Source organism: Arvicola amphibius, chromosome 11 (genome assembly GCF_903992535.2).
Source record: "Arvicola amphibius chromosome 11, mArvAmp1.2, whole genome shotgun sequence".
Taxonomy (NCBI): domain Eukaryota; kingdom Metazoa; phylum Chordata; class Mammalia; order Rodentia; family Cricetidae; genus Arvicola; species Arvicola amphibius.
Window position 1 is genome coordinate 28,295,668 of NC_052057.2, and position 19,680 is coordinate 28,315,347.

A 19,680-nucleotide genomic window follows, 5' to 3' on the forward strand; every position below is an offset into this window, starting at 1 on the left:
ATATAAAATTAGATGTATTTATATAACAAAGAATCTACTTAGATATGCTTAGCAAATCTTATAAAATCTTCTTCAGTGAAACCACAGCCTTTCAAGATTTCCATATGGCTGTTTTTGTCTGTTATGCTTCATAAGTGGCCTTCATATAGTCAGCTGGAGAGAGTTTCAGCTTTCCAGCCTAAAATATAGGGGAAAATGGATTATAGATATAACACACATTTCCTTTTCTTCAACAAATGTCAAGCAGAAAATGGATGCACAAAGACTAAGAAAATAGCTTTGTCATGGGTCTACTCTGACCCAGCCTTTGTGCATTTATCAATTGTTAAGATTCTTGCAAGAACTTTTGTAGAAAGTTATTATTGTAACCACCTCTAAAGGATGATGTGTTCCCATTGAAGTTAAGTGAATGTCTCAGAATTCTACAGCTTTCAGTGCTTGGCACCTGCAATCACTCATTGGCTGAACTCATCTACCAAGCACTTTTTTTTTTAATCAGCTCAGAGTTCTGGGTTTTCTTAACTTCACTAATCTTTGATAAAGCCCGTTCTCTTTTCTAATTCCCCAGGATACACTGTAGAGTAATTATTGTGGCTTATTATGCCCATATGGTGTCAAGGAGGGTCAGGCATTCCTTGTACAAATCAGCGCATAATAAATGCCAGGGGAGACTAAAATGTTATCTCAGTCTAGAAGAGAACAAAATATGTGCTTTTTTTTTTCAATTTTCATGGTAGTAAAGATGTGATATAGTGATTGCAAGTGAATATGTACTACTCTAACATTCTAACTGATTTCAAATTTCCATATGCTGTTATGAAATATAAATTAATAAATATGATGTTTAAAAAATCCACTTCTGCATTTCACAAATGAAACTTTACTTTTACATTCCAATACCAAAAGAGACATTTTTCATTTAATATGAAGAAACCTAAGCCTTAGAAGTGAGGCTTGGTTTTTTCCTTATTCTTTAATAGGAAAAAAATTTAATGATTCAGGCATAGAAAACTGGCTTTTATTTAAAAAAAATAAGGAATCAACATAGATCACGCATGTACATGTAAACACATGCATACACATGCATGTGTACTTCCACACACCCCACATGCACATACACACATATAATCACACATATTTACACCTTCCTATACACATCGAAGGATTAATACATAATGAAAGAGAGAGAAATCAAGGATAAAATATGCCCAACATACTGGACACAGTCAACTTCAAATCCAGAGACCCAGGACCACTCTCATGTCTGGCTTCACTTACATGACCACATTATTAAAGCCGTGCCAGCATTCCTCATGTTTGTCACCAGAAGCAGCCATATCAAAGGTGATGGACTGTTAGGACTATGGCATCAGCTCTCTTTCACTGGCTGCTTGAGAAGTTCTGTGAGAAGGTCATCCAGCCCATGGTCACATGACTGCTTAAACAGAAGCTCACTCCTCCTCCTCCTCCTCAGTAGTAGTCTCAGAGAGAGTTTGTTATTGTTGCCTGCTTTTGTACTTTTTCCCTGGTGATAAGAAGTAGTGACATTTTCAATTGCTAGAATTAGGAAAACATATAAAGGAAAAAAGTTTTCTAACCAGGCCTCGCTGTACGGTCCTCACTGGACAGGCATTCTCTAGGCATAGGAAGCAGCTTTGAACTCCTAGAGCTCCATCTGTCTTCCAACTGCTTAGATTTAAGGTATGGGCTACCATGTCTCATAGGCCTTGGGTTCTAGCCAAATTACCATAGGAAGAAAAAAAATAAAGATATATAATCAAGTAGATATGTAAACAACTCAGGAGGACATTAATCTGTGAACATGAAATGTTATTTGGTGCCCAGACTCTTGTAAGTGAAAAGAGCCATGCTCCATAAGATAATTCCAAAATCATTAAAGTCATAATCACAGAAAAACATTCTTGATAGCTACATCTCACCTGGAAATTATGATAATTACCTTGGGGGATGACATTGAAGTCATTTTCATAATATTTATGTGCAAGCAGACTGCCAGAAGAAAGAGAAAGATTTTCTAAAGCATTGCATTCTAAGCAAAGGGGATGGCTTATCCAGTAAACTAAGGTAATCAAACCCTAGTCATAAGTATTGGGGGTATGTGTACCACATTCCCAAAGAAAATTCTACTCCTACTGGTGGAATTAGATTACTTTGGAACACCCGCCCCTTAAATTTGAATAGTCACTGATTTCTTTCTTTGCTTCTTTGGCTTTTGCAGAGGGGTTCACTAAAGCCTCAACTGATATAATTATTGGCTCAGATTGTTAGCGATCTAGGCCAGATGGCTGTGGATTTCTAAAGTCCCGGTTGCTTGTGATGGTTTTCAGAGTTTGTCTATAGGGCTTGGGGATCAGCAATTTGAAAGGGTTGCAAACTTGTGAAATGGTGTTATTCATGGGGGCAGAGTGTTCATCAGCGTGACCCAGCAATAAACGCATTCATTATGGGCTTCCCCATTCTGCACAATTTGCCACACAGCACTGGTTTCAGGAGGGGGGGGGGGAAGACAATGGCTTGTAAAATGCTTTTGAATGCCTAAGATGAAGGCTAGTTCGTGCTGGGACTCTTCTGATTTCTTCTTTGGGAAGAACCTTCTCAGGTGACTTTAGCTGAGTTCTGCTGAGAGTAAGCAAAGTGGAAAAATTGGAAAATTACTTTTTAAAAAATGTGTTTCTGGGGGGCAAAATAGAGTGGGAGAAAATAAATGGAAAACAAGTTACAGGCAGTTTCTGTGGAGCAGGGAATATGCAAGTGGCGGAAGACTGCTGGGGAATAATGCAGACGGTGGGGGAGGGGAGCAAGAATGGAGCTACAGTGATAAACTTAAAAAGAAGCCGCAGAGCAGAAGGAACATCATAAATAATCATATTTTCAAATAAGAATACCATATCAACTCTGTGACCTGGATACAGCACCAACCTCCTGAGATATTTCCAGCACTCTGATGCACACAAAATGCAATTTTCAGCTCAGGCATTTTATTTCTCAGTGTAAACAACCTTTGGGTTTTTTAAAATACATATCTGGAAACTGTTTTCATAAATAATGTATATAGTATAAAAATTTGACTTGTAAAGTATTGAGTCCATGTCCCCTCAGTACTCATTGTGAAAACTCACTGCGGATAGATAATATTCTATTGGTAGAATTCGCTAGGCAAAAACTACCAATTTTATCCAAGATAAATAGGATTTTGTTTTTTAAGGGCAAGACAAAGAAATATCAGACACAATTTTGCTCAAACCAAAGAAAGGGTTGAAATAAGGCAGAATTACTTTGTTAATTAGTTCCAAATTCTGAGGTGTTCCTTTAAATCTTGCTAATTAAGAGACACCAGGAGTGCAAGATAGCCCCTTTCTTATCTTCAAAGAGGAAAGATGAAAGAAGACAGAGAATGAAACCTCTCCACTTGGGCTGCTCTTTAAAACAGAGCTCCAAGAAAATCGGCTCCTGTTCTCCTTGGAGAAGAAAAGACCCAAGTATTTGCCGAGGGGGAGGGGAAAGTGCATAATTAGAAGCAAGTTTTCCCATTTTATTAAATTCCTCCACCGACACAATGCTTGGAGGTATTTTAAGTGAAACCAGCATTTAAGGGACCCCGAAAAGCAGATGATTACATGTCTGTGGCAGAAGAAAAGGGCAATTAAGAAAACAAGAACTATTTAATGTGCCATATAAATACAGGCGACCAGAAGTTGATTTAAAGTTTTTTCCTGCTTTCTTTTTTTCTCTTTTTCCCCCTGCCTTTTTCTTTCTTTCTTTTCTTCTCTGTTCTTTTTCTTTCTTTTCCTTTCCTGCTGTAATTTGTCTCCCCTTTGTCGCGGCACGCTTGAAGAAAGTAGATGGAGGATGGAGGAGGGGCGGGGAGGGCTGAAGCCCACCCCCGGCCGCGCTCCCGCGTCCCCCGCCAGTCCCCAGCCCGCGCCCGACACCCTCCGGCTCCCACCCTCCACGCGCGCCCTCCCTCGCTCCGGTGACTCCAGCAGCTTCGGATTTGGAAGCTCGCTGATTGGCTGGAAGCGATTCAACACACGCCAGGCAAAGAGCTTTGTCTGAGTTGAAGTGAAGTTGTAGAGATTTTTCAGACTGGAGTCAGCAATCACGGGTGTTTAGTCTGCAGTCGAGCAGAGAAAAGGAAAGGAAAAGAAGAACAAAATCAAGAATCGCCAGGGAAAGACACACTGCAGACTCCGCCAGCACCCTGCAATAGATGGGGACGGAGTCCACGCGGGAAGCCAGGCCGAGGTGACACGCTGCTCCCAGCCGGGAGGACTGGCGGCCAACCCCCACCAGGAGGGGACTTCACGCTCCTGTCCGGAAGTCGCCACACGGTGTGTATGAAAACTGAAGTTTGCGAGCTGCTAATTGCTGTGTGATTAAGAGTCGCTTTCAAGTCTCAGAGACCTGATGTGGCTTAGAGCTCTGAGTGGCCGGGAGGAAGTTGCTGGGATTGCCGGGCTGATTTAATTCACCCTGGGAACGGAATATAGGAACCGACTAATGTACCAAATGAATACTAAAATGCACTTTACATTCGCACTTGCACTTGTGATGGCGTTTTTCAGCTACGATGTCTTGGGTAAAAATCTGAAATACAGGATTTATGAGGAGCAGAGGGTCGGATCGGTAATTGCTAGACTATCAGAAGATGTAGCTGACGTTTTATTGAAGCTACCGAACCCTTCAGCCGTTCGTTTTCGAGCCATGCCACGGGGGAATTCTCCTCTCCTGGTGGTAAATGAGAATACCGGAGAAATCAGCATAGGGGCTAAAATCGACCGCGAGCAACTATGCCAAAAAAACTTGAACTGTTCGATAGAGTTTGATGTGCTCACTCTGCCGACCGAGCATTTGCAGCTGTTCCATATTGAAGTGGACGTGTTGGACATTAATGACAATTCCCCTCAATTCTCAAGACCCGTCATCCCCATTGAGATATCGGAGAGCGCGGCAGTCGGGACTCGAATCCCGTTGGACAGTGCGTTCGACCCAGATGTTGGGGAAAATTCCCTCCATACCTACTCGCTCTCTGCCAATGATTTTTTCAATATCGAGGTGCGGACCAGGACAGATGGGGCCAAATACGCTGAACTCATAGTGGTGAGGGAGTTGGATCGCGAGCTGAAGGCGAGCTACGAACTTCAGCTCACGGCCTCCGACATGGGAGTGCCCCAGAGGTCTGGCTCCTCCATTCTGAAAATCAGCATTTCGGATTCCAACGACAACAGCCCTGCCTTTGAACAGCCGTCTTACACAATACAACTCTTAGAAAACTCCCCAGTTGGAACCTTACTCCTGGATCTAAATGCCACCGATCCAGATGAGGGCGCTAATGGGAAAATTGTGTATTCTTTCAGCAGTCATGTGGCTCCCAAAATTATAGAGACTTTTAAGATAGACTCAGAAAGGGGACATTTGACTCTTTTTAAGCCAGTGGATTATGAAGTCACCAAGACCTATGAGATTGATGTTCAAGCCCAAGATTTGGGTCCCAATTCCATTCCTGCTCATTGCAAAATTATAATTAAGGTTGTGGATGTCAATGACAATAAACCTGAAATTAGCATAAACCTTATGCCCCCTGGAAAAGAAGAAGTATCTTATGTTTTAGAAGGGGATCCCATTGATACATTTGTTGCCATTGTCAGAGTTCAAGACAAGGATTCTGGGCCGAATGGAGAAATAATCTGTAAACTTCACGGGCATGGACATTTTAAACTTCAGAAGTCATATGAAAACAATTACTTAATCTTGACCAATGCCACGCTGGATAGAGAGAAGAGATCTGAGTATAGTTTGACTGTGATTGCTGAGGACAAGGGCACACCCAGCCTCTCTTCGGTGAAACATTTTACTGTTCAAATCAATGACATAAACGACAATCCACCTCGCTTCCAGAGGAGCCGATATGAATTTGCCATCTCTGAGAATAACTCCCCAGGGGCCTATATCACCACGGTGACAGCCACAGATCCAGATCTCGGTGAAAATGGACATGTGACATACACCATTTTGGAGAGTTTTGTCTTGGGAAGTTCCATTACCACATATGTAACCGTTGACCCATCTAATGGTGCCATCTACGCCCTCAGGATCTTTGATCATGAAGAAGTAAGTCAGATCACTTTTGTGGTGGAGGCAAGGGATGGAGGCAGCCAAAAGCAGCTTGCAAGCAATACCACAGTCGTTCTGACCATCATTGATGAGAATGACAACATCCCTGTGGTGATAGGGCCTGCCATGCACAATAATACTGCAGAAATCTCCATCCCCAAGGGAGCTGAAAGTGGCTTTCACGTCACAAGAATAAGGGCGATTGACAGAGACTCTGGTGCAAATGCTGAACTCAGCTGCTCCATAGTAGCAGGTAATGAGGAGAACATCTTCATCATGGATCCCAGATCATGTGACATTCATACCAATGTCAGTATGGAATCCCTTCCCTCCAATGAATGGGCCCTCTCTGTTATCATCCAGGACAAAGGCAATCCTCCTCTTCACACTAAAGTCCTTCTAAAGTGCATGATCGTCGACTACGCAGAGTCTGTGACCAGCACAGCCATGACCTCTGTCAGCCAAGCATCCTTGGATGTGTCCATGATCATCATTATTTCCTTAGGAGCAATCTGTGCAGTGTTGCTGGCTATTATGGTGCTCTTTGCCACGAGGTGTAATCGGGAAAAGAAAGACACCAGATCCTACAACTGCAGGGTGGCAGAATCTACTTACCAGCATCACCCCAAAAGGCCATCCAGGCAGATTCACAAAGGAGACATTACACTGGTACCCACCATCAATGGCACCCTGCCCATCAGATCTCATCATAGACCCTCTCCGTCTTCGTCGCCAACCTTGGAAAGGGGGCAGATGGGCAGCCGCCAGAGTCAAAACAGTCACCAGTCACTCAACAGTTTGGTGACCATCTCCTCAAACCATGTGCCAGAGAATTTCTCACTAGAGCTTACCCACGCCACCCCTGCTGTTGAGGTAAGAACAACAACTACATCGCCCAGCTCAGCCAGCTGTGAATGCTCACAGGCTGAGCAGTAAGCACACTTTTAAGACTGTCGTTGATAAGTAGCAATATCCAGTTCCCACAGGACTCACAGTTCACAGTGTGTCCCTATCTCAAATACACCCTTTGTCATGCTCTTCTATTTTTTTAATAAATAATTCACTTTTGCATGTAATATGTGTGATGTCAGAGGATAAATATGAAGCTCACACAGGACTCTCTAACGAGTTCCTTCACTTCTCAGAGTAAGATGTTGGGGAGTTAAAAAAAAAGTAAAGGGCTCCACTTAGTCTCTTTGTTAAAATCTCTCCTAAAAAAAGTCAAGATCCTGGGCCTTCAGAATCTCATTCCCATGCATGCTGTCCTTGTAAAACTTTACATGGTTTTCTGGCATTGTTTTAACGAGGTAGGTTAGCAGTGTATTTTACTGGATTTTTTGACTATTTTTTTAAAATGTCTGACCATTTTATCTGAACTGTAAAAGAAGGCAGTTATTTAAAAGCAAGCGTTTCAAGAATGAGCAACTCAGCTGTGTTTTGAGATTATCCAACTCTCCCTGCAATATATTTTAGCTGTGTTTCCCAGCTGGCTGCACTTTCTGCATGGTCTAACATATGTAAATCACTGACATACAGAAATGGTGAGCTTGGCATGTAATAACAAGCCTCTCATTTTCCCTTGTGAGTGCTTGAGGGTCTCTCCCTCCCCCCATACACACACTCTTCAGAAATCAGCTCTGTCTCTTTGGTTTCTAGCAGGTCTCCCAGCTTCTCTCCATGCTTCATCAGGGGCAATATCAGCCAAGGCCAAGTTTTCGTGGAAACAAGTATTCCAGGAGCTATAGGTATGAATTATCCTTTGTCTGAGCTGTTATGTCTCAAGTTAACTTAAATGCTGAAGCATAAAATTGTGTTTTATGGTTTTGCTGATCTTTCTAGATATGCCCTTCAAGACATGGATAAATTCAGCTTGAAAGACAGTGGTCGTGGGGACAGCGAAGCAGGAGACAGTGATTATGATTTGGGGCGCGATTCTCCAATAGACAGGCTGCTGGGGGAAGGATTCAGTGACCTCTTTCTCACGGATGGAAGAATCCCAGCAGGTAAGAGGAAAATGATAGCTAAATCTTTATTTTCGCAGCGACCACAACCCCAGGATGATGGACAGCTTCTCCCATGCTGCTGCTTCCGCTGTCTTTAGCCTTCTCACTAAAGTGGGTGTCATCTGCACACTATTAACAGTGAACACTCATGAGACAGTTTCAGTTTTTTCTTCTCAAAATCCACAATAAGCAGCTGGTAGAGAAGGAGCAAATGTGAGGGCTTCATAAAGGAAGGAGTGAGAGCATGAAAGAAGAGCAAACTACTACCCTCCTCTTTCTGTCCTATCCAGCAGTGCCATAGGGCACTCCCGAGCAACTCTAGAAAATTACTGGGTGGCTGTTTGTGTTCAGACAGCCTGTTTGGTGAACAGTGGTGGACTGGACTATAATTTGGAAGATGCATTTCCTGTGATGGGAACCAACTCACAAAATCAGAGACTAAAATATACTGGAAAGGGTATACTTTAAGCCCTAAAAATAGGTGAAGGAATGTACCTTTGTAGGTGGGGAGGGGAGCATATTTCATGCCACTTCTCATTTGGAGTCTGTACAGCGAAGGAGGAGGAAAACAAACCCAGAGGGGGATTTCTAAAGCACACAGCCAGGTAGAGGAGAGGCTATTAAGTTTTCAACCAATTTTTCCTTCGTGACTGTTACCTCTAATTGTGCAGCCGAAACTCTGATCCAACTGGGCAAATACTGAGAATATCAGTGACCATTCTGTTGCTAAGGGCTGCAGTAAGAAATCAACCCTTAGGAACACAGATGTTTTTCTCTGCCTATCCACATGTCTAAACCCATCGACTGTCAATCAAATGACTGTCATTTAACAATACACCCAGAGAAAAAGAGCAATAGTTTGCTTCCATCTTACTTCTGTCTAACATGATTTTTTTTTTTTTTTTTTTTGGTAAGGATAAAGGAGTATAGAAAATATAAGGGAGTTTACCAGTCATTTCAGGAGATTCAATAAATAGAATTTGAGCTCTCATGAGCTATAGAAATCATGGTAGCACTAGCTAATCAGCAGCAGAGTTCTTCCCAGCTGTGTCCAAGGTCTCCTGTGGGCCCAGGCTAGTCTGGGTTCATATGGTGTCTTTTACCTGCCTCGTCTCATTCCAGGCTTTGACACTGGAGTTAGCTATAGTGATGGTTGTTGACTTTCTACACATGTCAGTGAATAAGCTCTTATCATTTTGAAAACATTGACGTTATGCTCTTTGGAGTAAGTTGTGGTGGTGGTAATGACATTTGTGTTCATGTGTGTTTTCAGCTTTGAAACCTGGAAGCTTATAAAGGTTACAATAATGTATCTCAGTCAGGCAGGCTGTGCCTGGTGGGGATAAGATGGGGAGATATGAATCAATTTCCACATCTCTAACCATGAATCCATGACTTATTTAGATAACAAGTGTTTTCTTTTAAATAAAAGGTTTCTTCGCTCTCTTTCTCTCTCTCTCTCTGTCTCTCTCACTGTGTATGTGTGCATGCCCATACATGTGCATGTGTGTTTACCCATGTGTTTCCATGTAGGGGGCTGATGACACTGGTTATCTTCTATTTTCCTCTTTGCCTGTTGCCTTGGGAGAGTATGTCTCCTTCAGAGACTTTTGGATACAGCTAGCTAGTTGACCAGCAAGCTTCCAGGACACCTGTCTTTGCCATCTACTGCCAGGGTTAGAGGCACAGGCAGCCACATCTGGCTTGTACATGGTGCTAAGCCAGATCTTCTTGCTTATATAGCAGTGCTCTTACCCGCTGAGCCATCTCCCTAGACCCTTGTTTGCTTTTATATCCTTTATACCAGCCTCTCTGCAACCACCAAGTGTTGCTTGTTCAGTTGAGTTATTACAGTGATAGATACCTTTTCTCTGGCTAGACAAATGTATAGGAAGGATGTCTAGTTGCATTGAGACACACTGTGTGCATGACAACCTATATTTGCACAGTCACCATAGAATCTATTATTTTAAATTTATAGATTCTTTAGACCAATTTGGAGACAAATCTCTGAAGTATCTAAAGGAACATATGTGCCCCAAGACACCATGCTCAAAGAGAATTAGTTTTATTTTTCTGGCTTATATAATGACATAGGTCACTGAATTTCTATGATTCTGTCATATTGTGATGCTGACAAAGCCATAGACAAGAATAGTAGAATTTCCCAGATTAGATTATTTCCTAAACAGGAACACATGATCATATCATCAGTATTGTGAAGATATTTTAAAATGCTTTGGTTCACTTATTGGAATTTTAATTTATCTTGGCAATAAAATAGAGGATAAAAAAATAGATAATTCCAGAAAAATAACTGTGCCATTTGTAGACCTAAACAACAACAGATGTCTTTTTAAATTCTAAAATTATATAATTTGAATAGTTAACTGTTAGTATATTATCTATGTACCCATGCATTATTTACTCCTTCAATTCTGGGAACTGAATCGAGAAGGCCACACAAGTCAAAATTGTGCTTTTTCTCTTCGCAATGCTTCTTATCTGTGTTCTTTTTTAGAAAAAAAAGAGAAAGAAAAAACAGAGCCAGTCATCTTTCCCTTTTTCCTATATTTCCAAAGTTATCATCCTTCCATATGCTCATGGCAGGAGCATTACCTAGTACTTTAGCTCAGTAATGATTTAAAATACTAGTAATAAATATTAAAGAACAAAGAGATTGGGTTCACTGTAGGTAGGCAAAGATAAACTCTAGAAAACGGTCAGTCTTACTTACTAAGTGTTTACATCTCTGTCATTATCACAGAGTTGTCCAAAATCACAGACTTTGTGTGTGTGCATGTGTGCATGTATGTGTGTTTTTAATCAAGTATGTCATAAGAGACACATTCCTGTCTCTCTTGTTTCCTGCTTCTACATGTGGATGAGCTATTCTCCAGTTACAGAGGACTGGGAAATGAGCGGTGATCTATTATATGGATGTTTTGCCAGCACAGATTGCCGTGCATGCTAAGTGTCTACAGAGATAACCATCTTTGAACCATGATCACCATTCAGGTGACACTGTGCCGAGATCCTACATTCCTGTTCATTCTGGCGATTCTGCAGGCACGTTAGGTTGTAAAACTTGTGGTTTTCAGAAGTATCTAGCCAGGAAATACCCTGAGCAGGGAAAAAAAAAATGTTGGTCCACATCTGAATCTTATTAACAGAGATCAGCACAATTTTCTAAAGTATGAATATTTTTAGGACTGGAGTATCTCATTCCAACTGTTTTCCTGCATTGATTTGTGGACAAATATAGATTGTGTTGCACTGCATGGCTTGCCAACAGGGTCATTTCTGGTCATCCATTCTTCCAATTCCCACACAAATGTACTTTTTTTGAGCAGCTAAACAAACATGCATTTTTGTCCGTTGGCTCATGTTCGTCAGCTCTTTTCTTTCCTCCTCATTCCACAGCGAACTCCAACACTACGCATGTGTGCACAACGCTTCCATGTTCCCAGTGTATGCTACACCACGTAGACGGCTTGTAAAGGCCCCACTGTCTAGTTTTTTTTATCCTTCTCTTGATTCCGTCTCTTCTACTTTTCATCATCTTTCATCTGTGAGTACTTCAAATCCTCACTTTTCATTATTCTACTCTGCTCTTCTAGCGGGTGTTTTCGCTGGCTCCTGGCCTTCCTCCATGGCTGGTTTATTGTTCCAATGGGCGTGCTGTTATTTCACGTCTCTTGGCTCCTCCCACTGTCAAATGTTTACTCCATACAGGTTCACAATCTTCAGAACATTTTAAATCACTTTCTTTTTTTGGTCTCAAAGTCAATCCCTGACTCTTGTTGCTCAGCAACACTAAACACAACTATTATCTTCGTATTCCAAGACCAATGAAATGCACTCTCGGCCTAATCTCGATCATGTCAGTTTTGAATCCTTTACAGCAGGCAGAGAGTCTTCTCTTCTTTTGTACACACTGCACTTCCTATACAAAAAGCTGCCTTTCCCTCGCTTTGTGTACCTAATGCTGCTCACATATTTCTTTCAACTTTGCTCTGTCTTCTGGGGTACCCGTGTTCACATCCACTCCTTTTCCTTTCTCAACAGATCCCAGGCATCATCTCACTTGCCGCTTTACCTGGGTGTCTCTGATATCCCTTGTGATGTGCAGCTCAGAACTAGGTCATAGCCCTTTTGACAGCCAAGCACTGAAACAGCCCATATTTGATGGGATTTTCAAGGTTGACCTACTAGTTACTTCAGAGTTAATGGCTTGACTGAAGTTCTCTTTTATGCTCACTGCACTGCTTCCCACCACACTTGTAAAGTACAGGACATTAATAAAACCCACAGTCATATCGTGGTTCAGGAGACCTTCTGTTTTTACCTGTTCCTATCACCATAAAAACTATACCTCAAGAGAGCTTTCAAACATTCCCAAGGATGGCAAAGAAGATGGCCATTGCTCAGCTTCTCTAGATCCTTGCATACGGGATGGAACATTTTCAGCACTGAGCCACGCATGCAGTGTCCAGTAGCTGAACTCAAGAGTTAGGGGTGAGATTAGAACATCCATAACACTGAACACCCTTTCCTTTGCTCCTCTCAACAGCCCCCTTTCCCTTTCATTCTCCATCTTTCTTTCCCACAGCCTCATTTTTGCTACCCTTCCTATCAGTCTGCCTCCATAATTTCCCTTTTCTCCCCCATTTCATTAACGTGTGTGGTGAACATTTGAGTCTGTGTATGTTTGTACATATGTGGGTGTATTTGTGTGATATGTGTGCCTGTGCTGGGGGGGATACCCATGCATGTGGAGTTCTGTGATAATGCCTGCAACCATCCTCAATAGTTCTTCCATCCTATTCAATGAGGCAGAACCTTACAACCAAACCTAGAGTTCTTAGATGTCAGTCGTCTAGTTAGCTAGCATATTCTGGAAATAACTTGTCTCCACTGTCCGAGGCAGTATTACAGGTGGACCAACACATTCACCTGGACCTTGTCTCCACTGCCCAAGGCAGGAGTTACAGGGGAACCGCCACATCCACTACGCATGTCCATAAGTTCTGAGGATGCTAAATCTGGTCCTTGCAATTGTGGAGCAAGTGTTCTAACCATTGGTAAATCTCTCCAGTCAATTAATTATTGCATAATTAAATGTTCACTAATCTATTGTGTTATAAATATCATTCACCGCTTAACAACCACTCCTGAGAGGGTTGTGTTAGTCACGTGGGTCAAATTGGTATATTATCTTGTTACCTACAAGCTCCTTGTGTTCAGGTTTTGAGACAGCTTGTGTATGGTCAAGATCCTCAGAATCCCAGGTAATTTTTTGTCCCTGTTAAAGGAAATAAAAGCCAAATGAGGCGGTGCTGCAAAGAAGTTCTTCCCAAGCCTAAAGACTCAGAGTTGAGGGCCAGAACAACAATACAGAAGGCTCTGTTCACCTTTCTTCCATCCAGAAGGGAGGTAGACAATACACAGGTCTTGTTCGTTTCGTGTTTAGAGAGTCAGAGGACAAGGCAGGGGCCGGGAGTGGGGGCGTCGCCACGGTAAGAGTTCTCTGCTGAGGAAACGTAGGTGCTGTTTATATCAGCTGCTTTTCAATTTCTTTACTGTTTTCTCCAATGAATGGATTAAAATATGAGTCGACAAACACTTGCATGTGGCATAGTACCCAAAGTTGGTCATCGAAACATGTGATTTTTGTTTAAATCCCCCTGGTTTGTTCAGTTGAATCTTTCCTCATAGTATAATGACCAAAAAGTTTTCTAAGACAAAGGCTCCCTGCCTCAATTCTTATTCTTTTCCTGTGTTCTTTTCACACTTTACAATTTTTGGATTCATATCATCTGGCTCCTTCTCTTATTGTACTTGTTTTCAGTTTTGTTCCTCAATTTTTCCTGTTTCTATTAAGAATGGAGGTCCAGCTGGGCTGGGACTGAATGAGCATGGGATCAAACCGGACTCTCTGAACGTGGCTGACAATGAGGGCAGACTGAGAAGCCAATGATAATGACACCGGGTTTTGATTCTACTGCATGTACTAGCTTTTTGGGAGCCTAGTCTGTTTGGATACATACCTTCCTAGACCTGGGTGGAGGGGGGAGGGACTTGGACTTCCCGCAGGGTAGGGCACCCTGACTTCTCTTAGGACTGGAGAGCAAGGGGGAGGAGTGGGAGGGAAATGGGAGGATGGGAGGAGGTGGAAATTTTTATTAAATAAATTTAAAAAGAGACCAGAATTAGCATGAAGATCAGTGATAAAGAGCAGTAACTTCCACGTAGTTAAAGGGGATCATTATATATCCTTTTCTGCTCACTTTTCCTCCAGAAATTATCGTGACTACAATCTCTATACAGCACTTCCACCAGCCTGTAGAAAAGGTATCATGCACACAGTAGGCGGTTTGCTTCCCCTAGTAAGCAGCGTGGCATAATTTCAACTGACCAAGCTGGAAATCGGCTCTCAGTCAGTGCCGACTGTGCCCCTATGGCTCGCACTCATCTGCTTTATTCCAGATATGAGGTCTGCTTTACATTTACGGAAATTCTGTCCTTTGTCTTAAAATGTAAAGACATTTAAAGATCAAGCTTTCCCCTGAAAGCAGTGGTTGTTCTATAGACTACATTTTTGCATATTCTTATATATCTCTGTTTTTATGCAGTTTAGCTGCTCTATATTTTTCTGGTTATCTCATTTGTAGCATTTTCTAGGAATGTGACCTCTCACAGCCCACTAGGTAACTAGAACATATGTGAGGATTAAAGAATGTACTTCTCATAATTTTCAGCTTTCGATGACTTTTCCATGTGATTAAACATTAATGGATTCCAAACCTTGAAATAAATACCTTATAACAGGCCAACTCAGGATACCTAAGGTAGTAATTAAGAACATATTGCATTGCTATTTTAATTAACCAGCCAGTGAATAATGTGTAAAAACCCTTAAGAGAAGACTGGGCAGTGGTGGAGCACATCTTTAATCCCAGCATGTGGAAGCAGAGTCAGGTGGATTCTCTGTGAGTTCGAGGACAGCCTGGTCTACAGAGCGAGTTCCAGGACAGGCTCCAAAGCTACACAGAGAAACCCTGTCTAGAAAAACCAACCAACCAACCAAACAAACAGAAAACTCTTAAGAGAGACTGATACAATGCAGATGGTAACGGGAGAACCATATTTAGTGTCTCCATTTAAATAAAAGACACGTGGAGAGTTCTTATCAAAAAAATTAGTGGAAAGCCGGGCCGTGGTGGCGCACGCCTTTAATCCCAGCACTCGGGAGGCAGAGGCAGGCGAATCTCTGTGAGTTTGAGACCAGCCTGGTCTACAAGAGCTAGTTCCAGGACAGGCTCCAAAAGCTACAGAGAAACCCTGTCTCGAAAAACCAAAAAAAAAAAAAAAAAAATTAGTGGAAGATTCATTGGAGAGGTCACCTGGTGATATTTCAACAAAAGATCTCACCTTAAAATCAATTTCTTGCTGTTGTCATTGTACAGCCCATGCTCATCTTCCCCCCCCCCCTTTCTTTCAGAGGGGGTTTCTCTGTGTAACAGCCTTAGCTGTCCTGGAACTCGCTCTGTAGACCAGGCTGTCTACAGACCAGGCTGGCCTCGAACTCACAGAGATCTGCCTGCCTCTGCCTCTGAGCGCTGGGATTAAAGACATGCCACCACCGCCCAGGCTTATGTTCATCCTTTGTTTGGTCACCCAAGCCGTGACTCTTTTGGCCATGTTTATTCTTGAATGAACAACTACAACAGGCCTGTTCTCCTCTCTTTCATCAGGATGGGATGCAGGCAATATACACAGTCTCATTTCTATGTTTCAATAATATGTATAAGTAATACATACACAATGATCTGATTTCTTATGTTCACAGTGTACTACCAAAAATAATTACTCCCTTCTATTAAATATGTAGAGGAATATAACAGCAAGTATGATAACTGGTCCATAAAGCCAACATACACATGAAAATTAACTGTAGTCTATGTAATGTGTGCAATCACAGGCTAGCATCATGACAATAGTACAAACCTTCTCTTTCTACTCTACGAATAAAATGGCATTCCCCATGACTTTGAATGTTGCCCTGTATACTAATGGACCGTCCTTGCTTTGTTTGTTCCTAGCAATGAGGCTGTGCACAGAGGAGTGCAGGGTCCTTGGCCACTCTGACCAGTGCTGGATGCCCCCGCTGCCCTCACCATCCTCAGACTACAGAAGCAACATGTTCATCCCCGGAGAAGAATTCCCAGCGCAACCTCAGCAGCAGCTCTCACACCAGGGCCTCGATGACGACAGCCAGCCTGCAGAATCTGGGGAGAAAAAAAAGAGCTTTTCCACCTTTGGGAAGGACTCCCCCAGTGATGAGGACTCGGGGGACTCCAGCACATCATCTCTGCTTTCAGAAATGAGCAGTGTGTTCCAGCGCCTCCTCCCTGCATCCCTAGATCCCTATTCTGAATGCAGCGAAGTGGACCGGTCCAACTCCCTGGAACGTCGGAAGGGTCCAGCACAGGCCAAAACTGGGGGTTACCCACAAGGGGTTGCGGCCTGGGCAGCCAGCACACATTTTCAGAACCCCACCAGCAGCTCTGGGACCTCTCTGGGGACTCACTCCAGTGTGCAGCCTTCTTCCAAGTGGCTGCCAGCCATGGAGGAGATCCCTGAAAACTATGAGGAAGATGATTTTGACAATGTGCTCAACCATCTTAGTGACGGGAAACACGAACTCATGGATGCCAGTGAGTTGGTGGCTGAGATCAACAAACTTCTTCAAGACGTCCGCCAGAGTTAGGGGACTTTAGCGGAGCCGTTGTGTTTCCATGTGTGTGGAAGTAGGGGACAGGAAAAACCCCGAAAAAAAAAAAAAAAACTGGCGTTGCCAAATAGTTGCATTTATCATAAATGTGTCTGTGTATATTGAATATTAAATACTGTATTTTCGTATGTACACGATGCAAGTGTGATTATTTTAATCTGTATTTTAAAAATACATTTGTACCTTATATTTATGTGTAATTTAACAGACAAATTTTATTTTTTTACTCCCATGACAAACATGTTTTCCTAATCATGCAGAAACTAGCCACTGTTTGAATCTATATCCTTTTCAACCAAAGGTACTGCTTAGATTAGTTAAGCTGGGGCAGAATATTATGCTGTATAAACAACCTCACTAATGCATTAGGCAATTCTTAGTTTCATTAAGTGACAGAACTTCCTTTTCAATATTTACAAAAAATTAAGCATCGTTAGAAACATTAAACGATATTATGATTACCATTCTCACTGCATTCTGTTAGCTATGAGAGATCACTTCTCACAGCAAAATGGAGGAATGGCATAAATCAATTTTAGACCTAGAACCATCCTGCTGTATCTGTGGGAATGCAGTGACATGGGACTTCTTCCTAGCAATGATGAGCTTGGTCTTGAGAATATTTTACCAGCAGGGAAATGTCTGCTTGCAATTTAAACTAAACAGCGCATCTGATTTAAACCTTGGCATATGAAATATGATCTAATGAAGTGGAATCTGTACTCTAAATGAATACATTATGTATTCTACCAGGAAGGAGTGTTAATAAACAAAGACAGATAAGTCAGTACCCTGCCCATGCTCCACCCAAATTAGTAAACATAATTTCAGTAAGTAAACCTGAAATTCCTGTTTGAATCTCTCCCTCTCTTCTCATAGTACTTGAACATTTGTATCGACTGCATTGTCTTTTTTGGCTATAATTATTCATGTTTAGCTTTTGTCTCTTGTGCATGCTTTTATGGATTTGCTTGTATTTTTAGCATATGAACATTTATAAAGTCATGTTTTGGTTACTGCAATTTTGTTTGATTTATCGTGTGACAAATGAAAACTTTATTTATTGTGCTGTTATCTTCCGTGTGGAATGCCTTGGTACGCAAGATCCTTATTATGACTATTATCATTTATGTTCAAGCTTCTATGAATGTTATTTCTATTAATACACTATCTTGATTGTACTCTCCTGAAAATTTTACTGTCAGTGAAAATAAAAGGAAAATTAAAGCAAAACTAAGAACCTGTCTATGAGTCAGACTCCCGCTCTGATGTTTTAAATACTTTGTGTGCTCAAAACTCTCGCCAAGAGGGGATTCAGCGTTGGGCATCACATGACAGAAAGGGAGTAGCCAAGTGGCTTGGAACACACTGGAAATGATATGAGACAGAGAGCAGTCATTGGAATGCAAGTAATTGATTGGGTTTTTCTGCATTATGTGATCTAAATGCATTTGGAATGTAAACAAAAACACAAATATAACAGCTTTAATATTACTCTAGTTACAGAAACCTTTCTCAGAACATGTCATACTAAGTTGAGCAAGAAAAACAAAAATAGCCTCACAAGCTTTGCAAGAGGCTAAAACACCCACCTTGGTTTCACAACAGGGACTGCCATGTTATCTAACTGAGATAACCCCGGAATGGCCCAAACTAAGGTACTTAAATTCCCACAGGAGTCTCATATTAAAGAGAATGTATTATCTCTTCCAAAAGGCACATTTATCTCAATTGGTGGTACTGCAGCTACAGGCAAATTTTCTGTTTATTTTTCAATAGATCACACACACTAGTGCTAAGCTCATTTAAATGCATTTTCCCTTTCAATTCCACTTCCCTTCAGTACATACGATCATTAAAAAAGGCTTTCTAACTTCACTGCTCTTAATTCATAACACCAGCAGTAACTGAAAGGAGCAAAGCTAGAAGTAGAGATTTTGAATAATGTGAAATAAATAAAACACAGTATCCCCACACAAGGCATTTCATGTCTCCAACCACTGGGTTCTCCTGGCTTCTCTGGTTATTCTTGCTTCCCGTGCCTACAGATTAAGGGAGTGTTAGTGCATGATTTCAGATTATTTCTCACATTCCTTTCCCCAGTAATATTTTCACAAATACTAGGATGTCATGTGCATTTACCATCGTTTCACATCTTATCTATTTTTATCTCCTAGTCCCTCCTAGTTCTACGTTCCACTTTGGCTTGAAACAAGCAAATTCATTATTAAAGATGTCTTTCCCATTTATTATTCCTAATTTCCATTGGCCCCAGTGAATTCCTTTCAATATTACTCAATAGCAATCATCCACCAAGGAAATTGTCTTCCAAGAAATATATTGTGACACCTAGCATGCTGCGTCGCAGATCCTCATTGTAACCAGTGCCTACAGAAAGTTGGGATGTACTCCAACTTTTCACAGGTCACTCACGCCATGATTTATTCTTCCCTCATTCTTTTCTTAGTACTTAACAGACTGTGACTTAAAGCTCGGTTAATCATTTGCATCCCTTCTCCTGTCTTCTGTGAGTCACACTCACCCCCTACTAATATGTAATTATTAAAGCTCCTCTTGTCTTACTGAAGCTACGGGGAGACTTACACAAAGCAAAATCTGTTTGATTTCCTGGCTGTATTCTTTTCCTACCAATGTTAGAGAATTTTCAATGCTCAGCTGAAATTACTGTCGCATTGAAATTCAAAGAACTGTGAATTATGAGAGGAGCAAGTACTTTCATATGGA

The 19,680-nt window shown here is 41.7% G+C and overlaps 1 protein-coding gene across 2 annotated transcripts; it reads left to right on the top strand.

Annotated features, from left to right (window-relative positions):
* Positions 1 to 4,120: 4,120 nt before the first annotated feature.
* On the top strand, positions 4,121 to 18,168 carry Pcdh18 (protocadherin 18). Of its 2 annotated transcripts, none has more exons than XM_038347516.1 (4): positions 4,121 to 7,008; positions 7,792 to 7,880; positions 7,975 to 8,138; positions 16,244 to 18,168. In XM_038347516.1, the coding sequence occupies exons 1-4, from the start codon at positions 4,522 to 4,524 to the stop codon at positions 16,909 to 16,911; spliced, it is 3,408 nt and encodes a 1,135-aa protein (XP_038203444.1). In that variant the 5' UTR covers positions 4,121 to 4,521; the 3' UTR covers positions 16,912 to 18,168. The 2 variants fall into 2 exon arrangements, with proteins under 2 accessions (XP_038203444.1, XP_038203446.1); XM_038347518.1 differs by having other exon boundaries at positions 7,795 to 7,880.
* The last annotated feature ends 1,512 nt before the right edge of the window (positions 18,169 to 19,680 follow it).